This window comes from Artibeus jamaicensis, unplaced genomic scaffold, assembly GCF_021234435.1.
Source record: "Artibeus jamaicensis isolate MK-2021 breed Jamaican fruit bat unplaced genomic scaffold, CSHL_Jam_final scaffold_286, whole genome shotgun sequence".
Taxonomy (NCBI): Eukaryota; Metazoa; Chordata; class Mammalia; order Chiroptera; family Phyllostomidae; genus Artibeus; species Artibeus jamaicensis.
In genome coordinates, this window is record NW_026522034.1 from 483,289 (window position 1) to 505,078 (window position 21,790).

General features: G+C 45.3%; 1 protein-coding gene across 5 annotated transcripts in view; it reads left to right on the plus strand.

Annotated features, from left to right (window-relative positions):
- MAPK9 (mitogen-activated protein kinase 9) overlaps positions 1–21,790 on the plus strand; it is a 45,141-nt gene that overhangs the window by 12,468 nt on the left and 10,883 nt on the right. For 3 of the 5 annotated variants that reach the window (XR_005081260.2, XM_037136372.2, XM_037136374.2), the window contains exons 2-6: positions 4,107–4,279; positions 9,635–9,764; positions 11,737–11,795; positions 14,234–14,372; positions 20,634–20,799. Coding sequence is in view for 4 of the 5 variants with exons in the window: in XM_037136372.2 (XP_036992267.1) it covers positions 4,158–4,279; positions 9,635–9,764; positions 11,737–11,795; positions 14,234–14,372; positions 20,634–20,799 (616 nt within the window). In the remaining variant the exon portion in view is untranslated. Of the gene's footprint in view, positions 1–4,106; positions 4,280–9,634; positions 9,765–11,736; positions 11,796–14,233; positions 14,373–20,633; positions 20,800–21,704; positions 21,777–21,790 lie in introns of those variants that run through there. The other 2 variants (XM_037136373.2, XM_053656828.1) reach the window with 2 other exon arrangements.

Sequence of the window (21,790 nt, forward strand, 5' to 3'; positions counted from 1 at the left end):
GGGAAGTTCTTTCCCTTGTGCTCACGAGGCCCGAGCTTGACAGAGAAGGTGGCTCCAGCGGGTTTCTCTTAGGTGCTTTTTTCCTGGCCTAAGAAGGACAACTTATTTTAATTTTTAAATTATTTTAAATCTTGAGATGAAATTATGTTAATAATTCTTGAACCTAATGATGTAATGCATTCCCAAAACTTACAAAAGCTAACCTAATATTGTTCCAGTCAGCCTATAGGTTACAACAGCTGTAGCAGAAAGAGTCCCCCACTTGCTCAACAAGGATTAATTTGTGCCAGTCTCAGTGCGGGCAGGTGGACCAGAGGGGGGACGTCTCTATGCCACCGGGTCATGCGGAACACTGGCTGGTGGGGGCTCTGGCGTGTGAATTCCACCTCCCAGTCTGTGACCGCTCGTCCCCCAGCCAGCTGCAGAGGGAGGGGCAGACTGGTCCGCACACAGCTTTCTGCTGGGAAAGGACCTGGAGGTGGTGCACGTGGCTTCTGCTCTTATCTCTTTAGCTAAAAGTTGATGACTGGCCACCAGGAAAGCAGCCAGATGTCGTCTCTTGCTGGGCAGTCATTCATCCAGCCGGGACAGAAAGGCTTCTGTCACTGAAACACAGAAGGGAGGACCAGGTCCTGGAGTGCCTCGAGAGCCCGTGCCCCTCGTGCTATGTGTCCCGAAGGGGCCCCGGCCTCCAAGGCTGAACTCCAGACTCAGCTGGGTCTCCTCATTTCATTTCTCCCGTCTCCTCTGAGGGCAGTGAGCCGCACATCCTCTTCTTCCAGCCTGTGCGTCTCTCTTCTGCTGCCTGCCAGGACCCAGTCATTTTTGCCAGGTCTCTTCATCTTCCATCCTGCCCTCTCAAACCCACCCCTTGCTCAGCTTCCCAAAGGAGCTCCCTGAAGAGCAAGTCGGGTCATGGGCCTCATGTGCTTTGGTGGCTTCACAGCCCTCAGGCCCAGGCTGCTCCCAGCAGTGGCTGGGCCCCTGGAGACTGGGCCTCATTTTCTCTCTCCAGCTTCCTTCCCCTACTACCCAGCAAAACCAAATCTCAAATGACTCGTCGTGCTCAGAGGCATCTCCAGCTCTTTGTACATGCTGTTTTCCTTCCCGCACCCCAAAGCTTCTCCACACTCCTGGGTTCAGGGCTTTTCTGGCCCTGTGTCTCTTACTGAGTGTGCCCACAGTGTGCACTCTCCGTGAGCTCGCTGAGGACAGGCATGCTGGCTGCTCCAGCACAGGACTTTGCCCACAGCGGTGCTCAGGACATGCTTCATGAATGACCAGCATTGATGATGTCTTACAGTGTGGCAGAGAAATAGCAGGTAGAAGTGGCTGCCCGCCTTTTTGCCAAGTCTGCCTCTGACCCTTTGTATTTGTACCCAACCAGCTCAGCTGAACAGTTCGCTGTGTCTGTGCAGTCAGCTCGAGCCCTGTGCCTCTCCTGTCTGCCTCTGGGGAGATGGGCCAGGTCAGACGCCACCTCCCCCAGGAAGCTCTCCTCGTCTCCCCCACTCCCACCTGTGGGTAGAGCCTCTTGACTTGGTTAACGTTTTGCTCATGGCCTCACCTCATTGTAGCTTGTATTACTTTTTGGATAATGGATTCACTCCTCACACTTCCCCCAACCCCGTCGTGAGCTCCGTGCTGCTTTAAGACTGGTTCCTAGCTGCTGCTGTGTACCTCCTACATGACTTGTTGTGAATGGCACCCCACAAATGTTGAGTGGGATTGTATATAAATAAATGAATCTTTAAAAGAGGATATTCTTTCAAGATGCAAGTGAAATGGAGTGGCATTGTGGCATCATCAGATGCCATGTTATGGGTTAGATCAGCAAAGGTCTGTTGAAGGCCCTGTGAGTGTGGGAAGCCTGGGTAAGCAAGACAGGCCTGCCCCTGTCCCCCCGGAGCACGGGGACCTCCCCGCAGCAGCGTGACTTGGTCTGCTGTGGTGTTGTGAGCGGTGTGGTGGCTCCTCGCATCGTGTGCAGGGTTGGCCTCTCCCCGAGCTGTGCCTGGCAGGGTGCGTGGTCTTCAGTTGCAGAGGCTGGTGGTGCTGACAGCCATGCCTGAGGACAGTAAGAACGTGAAGCGGTGGTCAGTCAGAGAGACCATTCATTTGATTCAAATTCCTTGTTTAGACCTGTCATCAATCACATTATTTTCATGTTTGATGGAAATCCTAGACGTCACTCTAGATCACTCAGTGGACAGACATTAAATATCAGATCCTACGGCAAACGGGCAGGAATTTCCTGGTGGGACAGAATAAGGTTTAAATTCTGTGGTTTTAAACAGTATAGAATGTTCATCTCTATTATTTAATTGTTGGCCTTTTTTTAAAAAAAAAGGACAAACTTAAATGCTTCCTGACATTTTAGTAAAATTGCCAGACAAGAGCCAGGGAATCATGAAAATAAGACTAGTGATCTGGCGATTTCTGTTTAAAATCATGGGGGCTCCTGCAGAGTGCGCATCTCCGCCTGTCAGCCTCTGCCCGAAGTCTGGGAAGGCTGCTCCCAGGCTGCCGGGGTACACTCAGGCCGCATGAGTGAATGTCGTGGCATCCATATTGCTGGTCTCCCTCTAGTGATGTGGGTGCGAGGACAGGGGCATCTTCTGAGCACTTGTACCAGGCAGGATCACGCCTGTGAGCAGACTCGGCATACCCGCGTCCCCAGGCCTCTGACAGCCTGCTGTTCTCCAGCTTCTCCCTTTCCATCACCCTGATGCAGGGCTTGCTTTCTGGTACATCACTTTAACCTGTATTTATGGACTTAAGAGAAGACTGGTGCATTTGTTTTTCTGCAGGAATTGTAGGCGTGTTTATTTGAAACAGTGCGTCCTCTCTGGTTGAGACAGCTTCTTGTAAGCGGGTCCCACAGGAAGCCAGCTGATAAGAATCACATAGTGACACACGAGGCCTGTCTAGGAAGTGTCCATCCACATAGTATGAAAAATAGAGACATTTACTGAAGAAGATACAAGAAACAAGAACCATCATACATAGGATAGTGATGCCTTAGTCCCCTTCAGAGAAGGCACCTTGGGACCTCACACAGTTCTTCCACTTGCCATCAGCTGCCCCGTTGTATTTTCCTGAATCTCATCCACGGTCTAAAATCTCTTCCCTTTCAAAGGTGATTTTAGTTTTGGGAAAAGCCAGAAGTCCCAGAGCACCAAGTCTGGGCTATAGGTGAGCTAAGTTATCTGGGTGATTCGACATTTTGCCAAAATACTCTACACGAGACATGATGCATGAGCAGGCTTATTGTCATGATAAAGCTGCCAATCACCAGTTGCCCACAGCTGCAGCCTTCTGAAACTATCATCCCAATAGTTTTTGCGGAGGGATGTTTAAGTTTAATGCAGAATTTGATACAGATTTGTTTCTCTACTCCCTCAGCCATTTTGATTATGATGGTCTCACAGACATGCTCACTCAGCAGTGTCTACTGCCCCCACGGACTAGTACAGTGAAGTCATCATTGTTCACATGCCACATTCCATCCACTCTCCTTGGCTGCCAGGTTACATTGATGTTGTGCTAAGTGTACTAACAATGGTTGTGCTTTTTCCAAACAGACCTCATAGTCTATTTGTGGCTAGAAAAAAATGCGCATTTTTACCCTGGCTAGTGTAGCTCAGTGGATTCAGCATGGGCCTGTGAACCAAAGGGTTGCCGGTTCAATTCCCAGTCAGGGTGCATGCCTGGGTTTCGGGCCAGGCCCCCAGTAGGAGGTGCACAAGAGGCAACCACACATTGATGTTTCTCTCCTCCCCTTTCCCTGCTCTCTAAAAATAAAGAAATAAAATCTTTTTTTTTTTAAAGTGGAATTTCTTTTCTCCAAAGGGGGTTATTTTCTAATCCAATTCTATAAAATGTGATCACACAGGGCCTCAAATTTTCTTCCTTTCATAATAGTCCTGTACTAGGGAAACATCTTTGAATTTTTCATGTGTTGCTTAAGTTCAGAACTTGGTCCAACTGAGTTTATGAACTTATAGCCAAATTGTTTTATATACCAATAAATTTGAAACACTGTGAAGCTAGCTGCGTGTCTAAGTTCAGGAAGAATGCATATTCATTCTGGTTTTTTTTTTAAGGAATCTGACGACCGTGTAGCCTTTGGAATATCTATCACGTGACACTACATCATGAGTGACAGTAAATGTGATAGTCAGTTTTACAGTGTGCAAGTGGCGGACTCAACTTTCACTGTGCTCAAGCGTTACCAGCAGCTGAAACCCATTGGCTCTGGAGCCCAAGGGATTGTTTGGTAAGTGCTGTCTGTTTCGGTACTGTGCATCGAGTTGTTCTTGTAATAAAAATGAAGTAGAACTGAGTCATCAGAATTTAGAACTGCTGATGATGAAAGTTGTCTCCTCTTTGCTCTAATCTAGGTCTATGAGCCTAATTGAACCAACCTCTTGCTCTAGTTACATGTAGCCTGATTGTAGGGCACAGACCCAAATTCTTAGAACGCTGCATAAATTAAATAGGTAGCAGTTTTTCTTTGTTTCTTTTCTGTTCTTTTTTTTTTCCTTTTCCATCCCCCTGCCATGATGATATTAGAGCACTAGGAATGACAGTGAGTTGTAACAGAAATTTGGAGTTTTATTCATTTCTTCATCCTGGCCACCTCTCCCCTCCCCCTTTTATCCCCAATCACTCCTATTCATTTCTAGGCGCCATCACAGCAGGGCCTTGCCCTTCATTGGCAGGATGAGGCCAGTCAGTGTCATTGTCACCCATGGATTAACCAGGAAGGGATGCTGTGTGAGGGGTTGGGCTGGCCGTCTCTTCCTTGGTGTCTCCAGGACGTCAGAACCCTTGGTCTGACCCTGAACCTTAGTCTCTTGCATGGTAAGACAGCTGCCGCGACATCACCGGCCAGCTAAAGGTAAAGTTTTCACCTGTTTTCTAGATTACCATTATCAGCACTTCCCAAACTTCTTATCCCTTAGTTTTCTGGCAAAACGTTTTTTTCTTTCTTTTTTTTTTTGGTCAATAAAAGTAAAATTGTATTTGCATCTAAAAGAAACTGTGATGTAGCTAAACACCCAGTGTTTACAGCTGGTAGCAGGGGTTCCGAGGTGAAAGAGAACTCATGAATGCTGTGGTAGAGGTTTGCTTTCCTTAGAGACCTTGCGTTTAGAGACGCTTCACCAGCTTGTAACTGAGCCTCTGTTGTAGTGGCATGTGGTCAGGGCCACTACATGTAGTGGGCCATTTTCTTTGGCCCGGGCGGCTGGAGGCCTGTGAGAGAAGAGGAGATGGTCGTTCAGAGTTCCCCGGGCAAACTGATTCGGGAGAAAGGCTGTTTGGAAGGAATGCCCAGCCTGTGTCTAAAATAGGGCTGATCCTAATTTTCGAGTGATAACACGCCATCCTGGCACTTAAACCCGGTGTGCCCTGGGAGGTTGTACAGTCAGTGGGTGGCTCCCGTTAGGATGTTTTGATGTTAATAAAAAGTTCTATGTGATAAAATGTTCTTTTGATTTTAAATCCATCTCATATTTGGAATTGCATGGTAATTTTACACAGGTAATTCTGCAAGGCTGACACCAAGGGCATTTCATGTAACACCTACACTGAGACCCTGACTAGAAGTTCATAATCAGTGGTAAAACAGAAGGCTGTACAAAGGGTGGGCAGTTAAAACTGATGACTTCATTACACACGACTTCAGTAGCAGTAAAATCCTATACTTTATAAAATGCTATTTTGCATGTTGGTTTTGATTTTCAGTTTGCCTATGCTACTTCTAGGCACCATCTCTTTTTTAAAGAATGTTTAATAATGAAATTATGAATGTTCATTATGAATGTGTATTTCTCATTTCAAAGTTCTAATTTTGACATAAAAGTTTCTAATATGCCATTATAAACTGTATCTCCTCTGGCAAAAGCAGTGGTAGAATTATAGGATGGGAAGATAAGAATTTATTTAAAAATTTAGGGCCCTGGGTGGTATAGCTCAGTGGATTGAGTGCGGGCTGTGAACCAAAGGATTGAGGTTCGATTCCCAGTCAGGGCACATGCCTGGGTTGCAGGCCAGTTCACAGCAGGGGATGTACAAGAGGCAACCATACATTGATATTTCTCTCCCTCTCTCCTTCCCTTCCCCTCTAAAGATAAATAAATAATAATAATAAAAAGAAGTTCTTTAAAAAAATTTAAAAGCTGAGAGTACAGAAGTAAACCCACACACCTGTGGCCTGGTTTTCACAAAGGGCCCGAGATTATTCAGCGGGAAGAGAACAGTCTCTTCCAGCCCCGCGGCCGGGACAGCTGCACATGCACACGCCAAGGAGGGGGCTGGACTCCTGTCTCACATCGCGGTGTGAAGTCAACGCGAAACGGGCCGGCACCCTAAGTAGAAGAGCTGACCCCATGGAACTCCTGGAAGAAAACATAGGGGGAAACTTCATGACACTGGATCCTCAGAAATGGCACAGAAGCATGGGCAATAAAAGAAACACATGGGACTTCATCAAATTGTGCAACAAGGGACACTATCAAGATAGTAAGAAAACCACCTACAAATTGGGGGAATATTCACAGATAGGATATCTTGTAAGAATCTAGTATCCAGAATACATAAAGAACTTTTACAACTCAACAATAAAAAGAAAAACACAGTAAAAAAAAAGGCAAAGGATTTTAATAGGCCTTTTCCTTGAAGAAGACACACAAATGGCCAATAAACACATGGAAAGGCTCTTAGTCATTAGTCATTTGGGAAATGTGAATCAAAACCACAATGGGACACCACTTCACAGCCACCAGGATGACCATAATCAAAACCCAAGTAACAAATGTTGACAAAGATGTGAGGAAACTTGGCCCTGGCTGGTGTAGCTCAGTGGATTGAGCGTGGGCCTGCAAACCAAAAGATCGCAGTTCGATTCCCCATCAGGGCACATGCCTGGGTTGCAGGCCAGTTTCCAGCAGGGGATGCACCAGAAGCAACCATACATTGATATTTCTCTCCCTCTCTCCTTCCCTTCCCTTCTAAAGGTAAATAAATTAAATTAAAACAAAAAAGATGTGAGGAAATTAGAACCCTGTACATTGCTGGTAAGAATGTAGACTGGTGCAGCCACTTGTGGAAAACATTTTGAGGTTCCTTGACAGGTGACACATAAAGTTACTGTATGGCCTGTTAAATGCTCCTAGTTAAATACCCAAAAGAATTAGAAACAATTGTTTAAACAAAGACTTGTACACAGATGTTTATAGCAGCACTATTTGCAGTAGCCAAAAGGTTAAAAAAAGCCCAAATGTCCATCAGTGGATGAATGGACACACAGAGTGTGTAATATAATACGTGGAAGACTAATCACAGAAAGGGATGAAGCCCTGAGCCATGCTGCAACGTGGGTGGTCCTCAAAGCCTGCCAGGGGAGAGGATCCAGACACGAAAGGTGGCCTGAGTCCATCGGTGTGAAGGAGCCAAAGCAGGGAGTCCATAGAGACTGTGCACAGGGGCGGGAGGGAGGGGGCCTGGGGAGCACATGCTTACTGGGGGCGGGGCTTGCGTCTGGGGTGCTGGGACTCTTTGGGAATCACACTGGCACAGTGATTGATTGTACAAGATTCTGAATGTGCCAAACAGCACTGAATTGTTCACTTTAAAATAGTTAATTTTATGTCTGTGTGAATCTCATCTCCATAAAATCATTAAAAAATAAATAAATAAACTGGAAGTTACCTTAAACTAAGTACAGTTGTCATTTTTAATGGATATATAACTCCTAATACTATATGATTATATATAATGATATTTTCATGCCATATTATGTATAAAATAATATGATTTTCTTGTTGTAGTACCTTAAGTTATATATTGACAGAATATTTACAGTAATTTTACTTACCTCTCAATACTCCTATTTTCATTTAAATGATTTTTTTATTAGTATTGTCACATCCTAAGTGAGGAAACACGGAAGACTTAATTATAGAGAGTTACCAGTTTGACCATGGAAGCCAGATGTTTGGAGGAAAGAGAGTAGGGAGCTGGAGGAAGAGGACATGGACTAGGAGTCTCCTTTCACACACCAGGGAGTCAAGAGGGTCCTTTGGGAGTTGACGGAACAGAAGTCTGGGCATGTGATTTAAAGTTACACGGGAAACCGAGAGAGAGCTGGGACTAACACAGGAGCAAAGACCTGGGAGGAGTTGAGGCTTCCAGTACGTGACTAAATTCTCTGTTTTTATAATGGGGAATGAACAGATCATTTCTAAAGCTGATAGATGAGGAAGTAGTGATAAAAGTATGTTCGTTGGAATTTAGAAGTGACTGCGAGAAGTGAGACCGGGAAGGGAGCCGCCGCTGGGGTGGAAGTGAGGAGCGGGAAGTGTGTGTCCGCTCAGCGGCTCAGAGTTGGTCCATTTGGCTCATTTCGGATGGAAACTGTTGAGACCAAAAAAGATGTGTCTTTTGTCACGTTTCTGAGCCTGAGAAATATAGGCACAAATACACGTGTGTACGAGTACATTAATTAATGATTTGTTTCACAAATAGATTTCTTTTAACATTTTATAATTCATGTGAACTATGTATTTATGTAGGGGCATGTGAATTTACCTATGTGTAAACATGTATACATAATGTGAACTGAACTAGAGAAAAAAAATGATTCCAGGGTTCATGAAGTTTCTAACCATTCTTAACCAAATGCTTCAGCCTTCATTTTAAAAGCAGGTTGAATTAAGTTAGGGAATTTTGGCAAAAACACACTGTTCAAGGAGTAAGTGTGAGCCATGTTGTAAACTGAATAGGATAAAGAAATGGGAACAGTACTTTAGATGTTGCTCATGTTTCCAGGTGGTCTTTAGCAGCTTGCAGCCCCTGATGGGTGGTAGCCAAAAGATAGTAAAGTAACTCGAATGGTGCTGGTAGAAATCATTTGTAATTAGAACAAAATGTGCAGTTGGTCCACTCAGTTTTTTCTGTCTGTCTTTCCTCTTTCTGGAGGAAAATGAACCAGTTTCAACTAGAAGCTGAAGATGGTAGAAACACGGGTTCCAGAAGGTTCTATGTTTACTATACTAGTAGGAGGCAGTTTCTTGTAGAGTTTTATATGTAGCAATTTCTTACATTAGGGATTTTGTATCTTGCAGTTTACCATGAGCTGAGATTTTTGGCTTCTGTTTTTAGATTCTTTCTGGGAAAAACACACTCAATCAAAACTTAAATTTATCGTTTTCTTCCATGAGCTCAACCATTCCCTCCACTGTGATATTCTGAAATATAGTTTATCCTGTGATGACCAGGGTCTTTGTTCTAATTTACTGGCATATTTAAACCGAAGATTTCATTTCTTGATTGTCGTTACATGCTCTGCATCAAATTACTTGATTCTGAATAAAGTTATCTCAACTAATACAGTGAGAATCCGGCATGCCCAGGATTGCTGAGCCCTGTCTCTGCAGGGCGGCAGTCCGCCCCTTACCCTGAGCCAGCTCACCTGGCTGTCCACGCACAGAAGTCCCTCGGGTGGAAACAAGCAGAAAGATTTTTCCTTATTTGTTACTCATTAAAAAGGATCATGCTTTGTACATATTGCATTGTTGTATTTTCAAAATCATTCTAATGGATTGCTGGTTATATTTCCCAATTATAGTGCTGCTTTTGATACAGTTCTTGGGATAAATGTTGCAGTCAAGAAACTAAGCCGGCCTTTTCAAAATCAAACTCATGCAAAGAGAGCTTATCGTGAACTTGTGCTCCTAAAATGTGTCAATCATAAAAATGTAAGTTACATCTGTGTTTCTTCAGTAACTTGAATGTTGTTAGTGGTGTGATAATCCTGTGGGTCACATTGAATCCAGACCCAGGGTAACCTAGTGATAAAAATAACCATTTAGCCCTGGCTGGTGAGGCTTAGCAGATTGAGCGCTGGTCTCTGAGCATTCTTTTGTAACCTTCCCAATGGTATAAAGCCCTGAAGTGTTACGTCAGGAAGGGCCTTTGAAGGTCCTCCATGTGACCTCTTTTTGTCCTGGAGGGCGATTGAGGTTACTCTTAATGTTTTGATGTTTATGCTGGGTCTGTGGTATACCATTCTTCTGAGTCTGTGCTTTCAGTTCATTTTTAATTTCTTTGAAGCATGCTTTATTTTACTTATTTATTTTTAAAAATTGTTTTCAGGTTACAAAAATATGCTTATTATTTTTAGAAGTTCAAACCATGTGAACAAGAAAGTAAAACCCTTGACTTCGATCCTGCACAGATCCCTGTCATTGACACTTTGGTGAGCAGCATCATGCACACGTGAGCTCCCACACACATGAACGAGATCAGCTCCTTGTGCACATGTGAGCTCCCACACACATGAACGAGATCAGCTCCTTGTGCCCGTGTGAGCCTCCACACGCATGAACGAGACCAGCTCCGTGACTGTGCATCCTGCCTTTTGCCCCCAAGGAATGCCGCCGAGTCTCACATAGGTTAATGAACGTAGACAGAAACCATTTTTTAAATGGCTGCCTGGTACATCAGAGCACAGTCGTTTATTTAACCCATCACCTGTGACTGGAGATGTAGGTCATCTCCAGTTTTTCCCTGGATGCTCCAGATGTGAGCATCCCCTTGCACGCATCTTTACTCACTCATCCAGCTGAATTTCTTGACCACGAGTGCTGAGCCAAGAGTGTGCATACTTCTGACTTCAATACATGCTGGCACACTCACCTCAAAGAAGACTGTCAGCTGTGTGCTTTTGTTGAGAGTATTACCACATATTGTTTAACAGTCTGGCAGATGAGCAAAGATGTGTTTTATTTGGGAGGTTAAATTTCTTCCCATTTATTTTCATTTCTTGAGAATTTTTTTCCATGTCCTCCATCCATTTTTCTCCTGGGCCGTTGGCCTCTTCCACAGGCACTATAGAAGACCTTCGTGTGGGTCAACCCACTGATCCTCACTTTTTTTTTCCATTTGACCTTGCTCAGGTTGCCTTTGCCCTACCAATTTTATTTTTGTTGGGTTGATTAATAGAATCAAATCTCTTAGGTTTCCTGTCATGCTGACCAAAGGCTTTTCTATACCAGGATTATAGAAATGTTTGTCCACATTTTATGCTTTTGTGACTTGGGCTTAAATCTTTGTTCCATTCCAAGTTTACCTTGGTGCAAAGAAAAATTGAAGTGTAGATCCAGTTACACTTTTTCCTTGGCTAGCCAGCCACCCCAGTTCTATCTGCTGAAAGGTCTCTCTCTCCCGAGGTCATTTGAAATGACTGAGAATGCACATTGGATGCCCAAGCCTCGCTGGGCCTCTCCTCGAACACGCTGAGGCATTTCACCTTTCTTACACCAGAGATGCAAGCTTAGCCTTCATGTTTCAAAACTTTTTAGAAATTTGCACATAGTATTTAAATTTTCAAAGTTAGCATATTGCTTTATTTCGTGTTTTTCTGCCCGTAATTTCTACTTTATGTTTAGAGTTAGAAAGACATTAAGTGTGAGAATTCTTAATAATAAATTCTGAATAATAAAAGAATAAATTAGGGACACCCAAGAGTGATTTGATTTAAAAGTACATCTTATTTCCGAGGTGAAAATTCTGATCATCTAACTTTTTTCAAATACCATGTAATAGAATGTTTTTGGTAAAAACAGTGATAATAACAATAAATACTGAGCTCTGCTGTAGTTTTTGATATGTTAAACTTAACTTTTAGAGTCTTCTGACATTCTGAGGTTTAACTTTTTTTCTTTTCAGATAATTAGTTTATTAAATGTGTTTACACCACAAAAAACTCTCGAAGAATTTCAAGACGTGTAAGTACCCCCCCCTTTTTTTTTTTTTTCAGTAACGCACTGTGCGCCAAAGACTGAACGTCTAGAAAACAAAGTCGCTGCTTTTTTACTTGTAAAAGTGACTGCACTCGTTTTCTTTTCTTCCTTTGGACAACAGTACGTGCTTAACGCTCTCTTAGCCGCTTTTCTCTGCGGAGGAGAACTCTTAGGGAAACATAATAATCTCCAACCGTCTGCGCCCAGATGGCGCTCATCTCCGGAACAGATACTGGATGACTGGAAACAGTTCTTCAGAGCAGACAATGACTATTAATGCCACTGATTTGCTTTACTGAAATATAAAAATGTTTTTCTCCAGATCCTCAAAATCCAGGATCGTAGGGTTCAGGTGTTTACAATTATTATTTAAAATACTTAAGCATTAAATATTGTGCATCTCCAAAATCTGAAATAGAATTATCTTACTAACAATGAAATGAAATGCGAATTTATTCTAAATTTATTGGTGTATTCGTTCACCCAACAAATATTTGATGTCCAGCCCCGTGTTTGCACTCTCTTAGACTTGGCGTACTTCAATAACTAAAACAAGAAAAAAATCTCTTTTATTACTTAAGAATTGCTGGTGGTCACCCTCCTTCCTAAAGCATGTGGGAATGCAGGGAAGAGAGAGAATCAGCATAAGAAGTGCAGAGACAGGGACAACGTCACGCACTGGGACTTGGCCGTGCTGTGGAAGAAGTGGAGCTGGGCCGGGGACCCGGAATGCTGGGGGTTAAGAGTCAGAATGGAGCTTTAAGTAGGAGGGCTGGGGTTGGGGAAAGACCTCCCTGGATTGGTGACATTTGAAGAAAGCCTTGGAGGAGGTGAGGAGGTGAGTCCTGCAGATAGTTAGGGGGCGATGGGCTTGAGGTGGGAGAACAGGCAGTTTGAAGGAGCAGAAGTAGGAACGCGCCTGACGTGTTCTGAGAACAGCAAGCAGCCAGTGGGCTGGAGCGCAGGGAGCAGAGGAGAGGCGATGAGAAGGGATGGGGCCAGGCACTGTTCACCTTCTAGGCCCCTGGAAGGATTTCCATTTATTCAAAGACAAGTGAGTAAGACTTTCAGCAGAGGGAGGAGCTTACCTGACTTCCGTTTTTAAACAATAACTTTGGTTTCTGGGTTTTGAGAACCCTCCATAAGTTGTAGGGACACGACCAATTGGGCAGTGACTACAGCAACTCAGGGGAGAGGCCATGTGGCTTCATTTAGACCAGAGGGGTACTGATGTGGGTCGAGGGGCATGACTGGGTGCTGACAGTTTTCCGAAGGTGGAACCTCAGCGCTTGCTCTGAGAGAGGACGTGTGCTGAGAGAGCGGAAGGCGCTGGGCATGGCTCCTGGAGCTCAGCCCGAGCCAATGGTAAAAATGCTCTCAACCGAGTTGGGGAGGCTGCGGGGAGAGCACGCACAGGTGCACGCAGGAGCTCTGCCCTGGACAGGACTTCAAGGTGTCTATTGGGCCCTCGCATGGAACCGTAAGGTGGCAGTTAGGTAAACGAGCCTGGAGAGAGGTGTGAGTTGAAGTACAAATGTGTAGTTGGTGGTCTGTCGGTGGTATTTAAAGCCTTGAGACCAGAGGCCAGAGGAGGTTGCCAAGACTGTCCCAGACACAGAGGCGGAGCACTGAGCCCCAGCATGCCACAGGCAAGACGCGGGGCAGGAGAAGGACGCTGTCCACCAGGACTTAGCAACGTGGGAGTCACTGGGGGTCTTGAGGAAGGTTTCAGCAGGGTGAGGGGCAAAAGCCTGATCAAAGCAGGGGCGAGGGAAAGTGGGGGGAGAATTGGAAACGGTGAGCATAGACACCTTTTTGGGGAGCTTTGTTTACAAAGGGAATAAAAAAGGGGGGCAGAGTAGCTGCTGGGGAAAGTGAGGTCAAGTCTTTTTTATTAATTTATTTCCCAATTACAGATAATATGCAATATTAGGTTAGTTTCAGGTGTACAACACCATGATCAGACATTATATAACTTAGGAAGTTATGCCCTGATAAGTCTAGTACCCACCTGGCACTATGTCTATTACAGTATTATGCTGTATCCCAGGGATCAGGTTTTCTTAACATGAGAGAAATAACAGCAGGCTTCTCTACTGGTAGTAATTACATAGTGAAAAAAGTTAAGGTGTAGGAGAATTTGGATGTGTGAGATTCAATTTACTGTGACATAAAAAATGTTTTTAACTGGAAAGACATTGAGTTGCTAGTTGTGCTTTTTTTTTAACTTTTACAAAGTTCCATTGTACATTTGCTCCTTTTCAAGATACCTTATAAAATGTTTAGAGAAAAGTTATTTTACTTTAGCCAGTGCATTGAGTAGGGAGTAAGCTATTACTGTTTCATAAAGACTCTGGTTTAATAGCCATAAGGGAATTTTGGATGATTTTTATGTGTACATGGCTGGTCTTTTTTCCCCTCAGGTATTTGGTTATGGAATTAATGGATGCTAACTTATGTCAGGTTATTCATATGGAGTTGGACCACGAGAGAATGTCCTACCTTCTTTACCAGATGCTCTGTGGTATTAAACACCTTCATTCAGCTGGTATCATTCATCGGGTAAGTAGTGATGCCATATTCATTTTATTTTTAAATCACACTTGTTTTGGTGTCAGAATCTTCCAAATACAAAAGAACTTAATTTTTTGGTGAAATATACTTTATTGATTATGGTATTACAGTTGTCCCAACTTTTCCTCCCCTATATCCCCTTCCACCCTGCAATCCCCACACTCCAGCATTCACCCCACACCCTTGGTTCATGTCCATGGGTTGTACATATAAATTCTTTGGCTTCTCCATCTCCTGTACTATTCTTAACCTCCCCCTGTCTATTTTGTACCCACTATTTATGCTTCTTATTCCCTGTACCTTTTTTAAATTTATTTTTACTTTTTTAATATATTTTATTGATTATGCCATTACAGTTGTCCCATTCCCCCTTCATTCCCCTCCACCCTGCATACCCCCTCCTACCCACATTCCCCCTCTTTAGTTCATGTCCATGTGTCATAAGTTCTTTAGCTTCTACATCTCCCATATTACTCTTGCCCACCCTCTATTTTCTCCCTACTGTCTATGCTACTTATTCTCTGTACCTTCTCCCCTCCTTTCCTCTTCCCACTCCCCTGTTGCTGACCTTCCATGTGATCTTCATTTCTGTGGCTCTGCTCCTGATCTAGCTGTCTACTTAGTTTGCTTTTGTTTTAGGTGTGGTTGTTAATAACTGTGAGTTTGCTGTCCTTTCACTGTTCCTATTTTTTATCTTCTTTTTCTTAGATAAGTCCCTTTAACATTTCATATAATAAGGGCTTGGTGATGATGAACTCCTTGAACTTGACCTTATCTGAGAACTGCTTTATCTGCCCTTCCATTCTAAATGAAAGCTTTGCTGGATGGAGCAATCTTGGATGTAGGTTGTTGCCTTTCGTGACTTGGAATACTTCTTTCCAACCCCTTATTGCCTGTAAGGTCTCTTTTGAGAAATCAGGTGACAGTCTTATGGGAACTCCTTTCTAGGTAACTGTCTCCTTTTCTCTTGCTGATTCTAGGATTCTCTCCTTCATTTTAATCTTGAGTAATGTAATTATGATGTGCCTTGGTGTGTTCCTCCTTGGGTCCAACTTCTTTGGGGCTCTCTGAGCTTCCTGGACTTCCTAGAAGTCTATTTTCTTTGCCAGATTGGGGAAGTTCTCCTTCATTATTTGTTCAAGTAACACTTCCACTTGTTGCTCTTCCTCTTCCCCTTCTGGTATTCCTATAATTTGGATGTGGGAACATTTAAAAATGTCCTGGAGGTTCCTAAGCCTCTCCTCATTTTTTAAAATTCTTGTTTCTTCATTCTATGCTGGTTGAATGTTTCTTTCTTCCTTCTGGTCTACGCCATTGATTTGAGTCTCGGTTAGTTAGTTTCCTTCCCATCACTATTGGTTCCCTGTGCATTTTCCTTTATTTTACTTAGTGAAGCCTTCATTTTTTTCATCTAATTTGCAACCAAAATCAACCAGTTCTGGGAGCATCCTGATCACCAGTGTTTTGAACTGTGCACCTGATAGGTTGGCTATCTCTTGGTTGCTTAAAAGTATTGGCCCTGGGGCTTTGATTTGTTCTTCTGATGGAGACATTTTTGGTGAGGTCATGCCTGTTGCATATGAGGGGCGGAGCCTTAGGTGTTCACCAGGGTGGGGCAACCCAGTCACTTGGTTGTGACACTGTATGTGGGGGTGGGGTCAGAGATAAAATAATGGTGTTTTGCGCTCTCTGATCGGATTATGGTCCCTTCTGCCACTTCCCACAAGCCGCCACCTTTTCAATCAGTGCTTTTAGGCTTTATTTCCTGTCACTGGGGCCCTGGGTTATGGCGGTCTGTCTCGCTGCCCATTTTTGCCTAGTTTATCTGCCCTCAAATGCGTGACCATGGTCATCCCTGCGCCGCCTGCACTCCCAGATCTGGCTGCCACCACCTTTTCCTGCCACAGTCCTTCTCCACTGGCCGCTGACTCCACCTCTCTTACCGGTTTGGTTAAATGGTTGTTGGACTTCCATACAGTTCAATTTTCTGTCTGTTCTGGTTGTGTTTTTGTTTCTAAATCTTTGTTGTCTTTAATTTTGGTTGTGCTAGGAGGCACAGTGTTTCCACCTATCCCTCCATCTTGGCCGGAAGTTCCAGAACTTAATTTAAAAAAATATATATATATGTCAGTGTTGACAAGCCACATAAACTACGGGATTGTGTTGAGTTTCCAAACACTGCTGAGATCAGAAGACGTCGTGTTCACCGGTTGGCCTGGACGCACATGGGCCCCAAGGTGCAGGGCAGTGACCGGTGCTCAGCTCCACCTGCAGAAGAGTGGGACAAAGAAATCCCACGTACTGTTTACCCATATTCACCTATCATTGTTCTTGCTGTATTTGAAATCCCATTTTTAATTAGTCAAGGGATTAGGTTTGGGATGGGGGAGATTTAGAGGCCAAGTAGTAAATGATATAGATGTTTGAGAAATTCTGCATAAATGATGGCCCAAATATCTGTTTCTTCTATTGAAACATTCTGCCACTCCAGCATCCACCTGGGCGGGCCTCTTGACTGCACTGAGACTGGATGACAGTTGCCTGTACTGTCAGGAAGTAACAGTTAAAACCCAGGGAGATTCAATGGAATTCTCTAAGCTGGTTGTATGGGTTTGTTTTTTTTTTTTTGACTTGGACCGCTGTTTAAGCAGAGCACCATGATAGAACTTTTGAAACAACTGAAATGTTGAGTGAGATTAGAGGTGGAAACAATGTAATTTGATTGGAATCATTTATAGCATTCTCTAAATTATTACCATACTAATTCTGTTCACAGACTCTTTAGATATTATATTTCAACATCAAGAAATTGTCATTTCTTGGAACTAAATCTGTATGCAGAGGAAGACAGTGGGATAAGAACAATGAAGCCTATCCATACAAAGAAAAACAGATTTTCAATGGTGCAGTAGATCCAGTAGGTGCCAGGAAAGGTTGGTCCCATCACAGCTGCTGAATGGAGGTCTCCGTGGTGGCAGAGCCCACCCACTCAGAGAGGGCCCAGCCCTTGACCCTGTCATAAGCCTCAGGTCGGCAGCTTGAGGCCAGCGTGCAGAAGGCGTCCCTGGTCCTCCCAGGGCCTGTCCAGGCCTGGCAGACTCACTGAGGAGCACTGGGCTCCTGACTGGGGAGCCGTTTTGTAAAATGAAGCCTCTGCTGCCATCCAGCGTTCAGTTAACATAATACAAATTCTGTTGAATCTGCATTCAAAACAATACTTTTTTGAAGTTAAAAATGAAGATTTCTCAATGTACTTTGTACTTCTCTTCCTAAAATTTTCATAGACATTTATACAAATTAAGGCATCCTTAGTATCTCTTAAGTACATTTTATATTAAATTCAAGCTTTGGAATAAGTGCCCAGATTGTTATGTTGAGGCTTATTAATTTTGTAAAAGGCAAGGGTTTGCCTTGTTTCTTCCCCCTCGAACCCGGATATTTGTGGCAAAGCACCATCGTCCAGCGCTGGGACCTGGTGAGAGCTGCAGCCAGCAGGGGCCAGTGTTAGGGGTGTGCAGACCCTGCCGCTCAGGCCCACAGCTGCTAGCCAGAGGGCAGCTGCGGTCCGAAGGTGGTGCATGGAAACCTGAGAAGACCTGAGCAGACGGTTCCGTGGGCCAGCTCTCCATCCTGCTCCCACCCCGTGACGCCAGCCAGGTTCCCCACCTGCAAGAGTGCCACATGCTCCTGTGGGAGAGGCAGATAAAACAAAACTGAAAGGCCCTGTGTGCCCACCTCACCCCTCTTCCAGGTCCTGAGAGGTGAGGAAGTGCGATTAACCTTTAGTCTGCTAACCCGCCCATCCTTTGTTTGGGTGCAGTGCCAGGCACTCGGGCGCACACTCTCACTCAGTGCCAGGCACTAGGGCTCACACTTCCAGTTTTGCTCAGTAAGATGGCTTTACACCTGCATTAAATTTTAGTTATTTAAAAATAAATCATAATCCCACCACTTTTTACTTTACATAACTTGAAAAATTAAAAGAAGCCAGAGTCCTTAAGTACTTCACTGCCACCTGAAGGTGGCCTGTGCCAGGGGGAGTGTTCCCTCCTCACTTCCTGCAGATGCAGACTTCCTACAAAAGCTGAAACCAACGTATCTGTTTATACTTACTTAACTTATGTTTCAGAAATGCATTCATCTTGTACATAATTGTCCTCAACTTGCCGAATTACCTGGTTGATCTGTTTTTTTTTTATTTTAATCAAGGGTCAGATAATTCTACAAATGTTTATTTTTTAAAAAGAGCAGAGTCCCCAACTCCTCCTTTACTACTTTTCTCTCTCCCCAGAAGCAAGCTCTTTTACTTCTTTTAGCTGTTGTTTTAGTGTTTATCTCTGTATCTTGAAATAATATGATTAGATCTCTATTTTTTTACTTTTTAAAAAATTTGAAGTGTAAGGTTACTGGTGTGGTTTTCTTTCACTGACCATAACCCTCACCTGTCTGGTCCCCTGACCTCCCAGGAGTGTAGTGGGTTTGGCTTAGAGCCCACACTGTGGTTTTCGTCATGGTGACCAGTCAGTGCTTTTCACAGGCTGTACCCCTTACCCACGCCCTCCCTGAGCCTCACACCAAAGGGTCTGTTGGTCCCGAGTCTTGAGTCTCATATCTGGGTGGTTGATTTCAGTTTTTCTAGGTGACGAGAATGAGGTCCTCCAGGACAACTAAGTCAGAATTTCTGTTTAAAATGGGGCTCACACATAGGTATACAAGTGTCCCCAATACCCCCAGAGAAGAAACCTGAGAACACATGGTGCCCACTGCCGGAAGCTTGGCTCTGGGTTAGAATGGAACAGTATGTTCGAGATTTTAGACAGTTGTAGAAGTCAGCATACACTGTTTAGGGCCCACTGCTGAAGACTTGAAACAAAACTCCAAACAGCTACTTTGAGAGAACATGCACATTCTAAGAGGCCAAACATTGTATCTGGGGGAAGGGATGACTGAACTCATGACCCTCAAGAACACAGGACAGTCGCCTCGAATATAGGGGACTGGCAAGGCGAGGCATTTTCCTGTATAAAGCATCATCATCTCCCCACCACTCCAAAGAAGCCCAGCAAGTAATTTTGCAGGGCAGGGCCCCGACGAGCACAAGTGACCACAGGTCCCCAAGCCGCTGCACAGCGGAGGCGCCCAGCATGCCAGCCCCTCCGCACACCTGGCCCGCAGTTTGTCTTTTACAAATGTGACCCGCTCGCTCCTGTTTCCAAGCGGTTTTATATGCCAGTCCCAACGGGGAAAGCCTGGTAGGGAGCAGAGCCACAGCATACAACCCAAGAAGTGGTCAGAGCCAAGGCTTCCACACGACACCTCCCTCTTCTCCCAAGGGACCAGTGCCTGCCAAGGCCTGGGTCACGCATGCAGCAGGTCTGCGCCCAGCACGAGAGGGCCAGGGAGTGCTCCCTCTGGGCAGCTCTTTGCTGTGGGATCCCTGTAGGGGTGTTTATGCTGCCTGCCCCGGGGGTGAGGTCCTGCATTAACCAGGCAGTTTGGGGTGATTTTCAATGGCCACGAGGAGGTTCTGAGGCTACCGGCTGAGGAGGTGCTCAGTGGGCTGCAGCAGCAGGAAACACAGTGCTGGTTAGCGCTGCAGCAGCTGTCGGACCAGCCTCCATCACAGCGCTGCTGCTTGGTGCCAGGTGTAGCCAGTCCGGCAGCCTCCCACCATCACATCCTTCCCAGCCCATCTGTATGTGCTGGGGGTGCCCTTAGGACCGAGTTCCAGCGCTGGGTGCTGGGCCTGCTGTTAAACTGTACTTTCCACGGAATGGGCTGATCACGGTCTTGAACTGGAGGAGATTCCCGTCTCTCACTGCCCTCTCCTCCTCCTGCTCGGGAGCCCGCGTCCCCATGGCTGCCAGGTTCACCATGCCTGCCGTCCAGAGCCCTGGTGGCACGGCCCCTACCCACCGGCAGCCCGTGCCTTGCGGAGCCAGCCCGTGCCTGGCTCTCAGCCCAGCCAGCTCCACCTCACTAAGTTTCAAGCAAAGATAGATCATTAAGGTTTCCCCATGGGGGTGAGGGCTACCATCTGACCTCTTTAGGTGTCCGTGTATTTGTTTCAGTCGGAGGCTAGGATTTTCCCACATTGTTCCCAAAGGCCAGGGTTCCGTTCTCACTCCCTCCTCCAGCAGCACCATCAGGCACTTCAGCGGTCACAGACCCCTCAGTCCTTGCCCACGTGAGGTGGTTTGTTTAGCAGGCTTTGATTCATTTTATTCACTTAAACCATTTCTGCCCCAGGACTTGAAACCTAGCAACATTGTCGTAAAGTCAGACTGCACCCTAAAGATCCTGGACTTCGGCCTGGCCCGGACGGCGTGCACCAACTTCATGATGACCCCGTACGTGGTGACACGGTACTACCGGGCGCCCGAAGTCATCCTGGGCATGGGCTACAAAGAGAACGGTGAGTGCCTGCGGAGCCGGGAGAAGCCGAGGCGTCTCCAGATGGGGCTGTGGTCATCCTAGTCCTGTCTGTCTCCTGTGAGGTGCGTGGAATACAAGCTGGGGACTGTGTTACTCAGAGTATCATAGTCCACATGTAAGAAATCGTTAATGCTTTATTTCCGTTAGTTAGAGGCATGTCCTTTTGAAGTTAATGTTTTTGAGTGTGTCTCTAAGTGTAACAAACTTACAGGAAAGTCTGCAGATTTCCCGTGTGCGCTCCATGGGAGTGCAGCCACGGGCCAGCACCCGCCCAGTCCCCCAGGTCTCAACCCCAAGGGAAGCCTTTACCCTAATTTCTAGCACCATTGATCGGTTCTGCTTATCTTTGAACTTAACCCAAACAGAATAACATGTTCTTTGTGCATAAAATCGGTGTGTTTTTTTAACATCAAAACTTATTATCAGAGCTCTTTCAAACTTAGCTTTTCACAAATTTGTCAAAAAGAAAGCCAAACGTTTGCCAGAGTCAGGAAGTGAGTTTTGCTTCGGGTTGACTTAGCTGTTCTGTAACTTTCGTATCCACTCTGAGAGACCTCGCCCTGTGGGCTTCTCTTGTGTCCTGTGGAAAGGAGAGAAGATTCCTGAACACCTCACCCCGCCCACCCCGCCCTGCAGCAGCAGCTTCAAACAGCCTCTGCCTGCTGCCTAAGGCCTGGGCAGGCAGAGGAGCGCTGGCCCAGGAAGGCAAACCTGTCTTTGTGAGGCCTCACTGATGCCGCTAGGCAGCTTAGGAAAGGGTCTTTCAGGAGGTGTGGGTGTTTGGAAAAGCTCCCCTTAACCAGTGGGGTCTGTGTTTGTGTGGGAGGGGCTCTGAGGAAAGAGGTGCGGGCCTGCTGCTGGTTTTAATCACCTGGTGTTTGGTAGTGGACATCTGGTCCGTCGGGTGCATCATGGCGGAAATGGTCCTCCATAAGGTCCTGTTCCCAGGAAGAGACTGTATCCTTCACAGG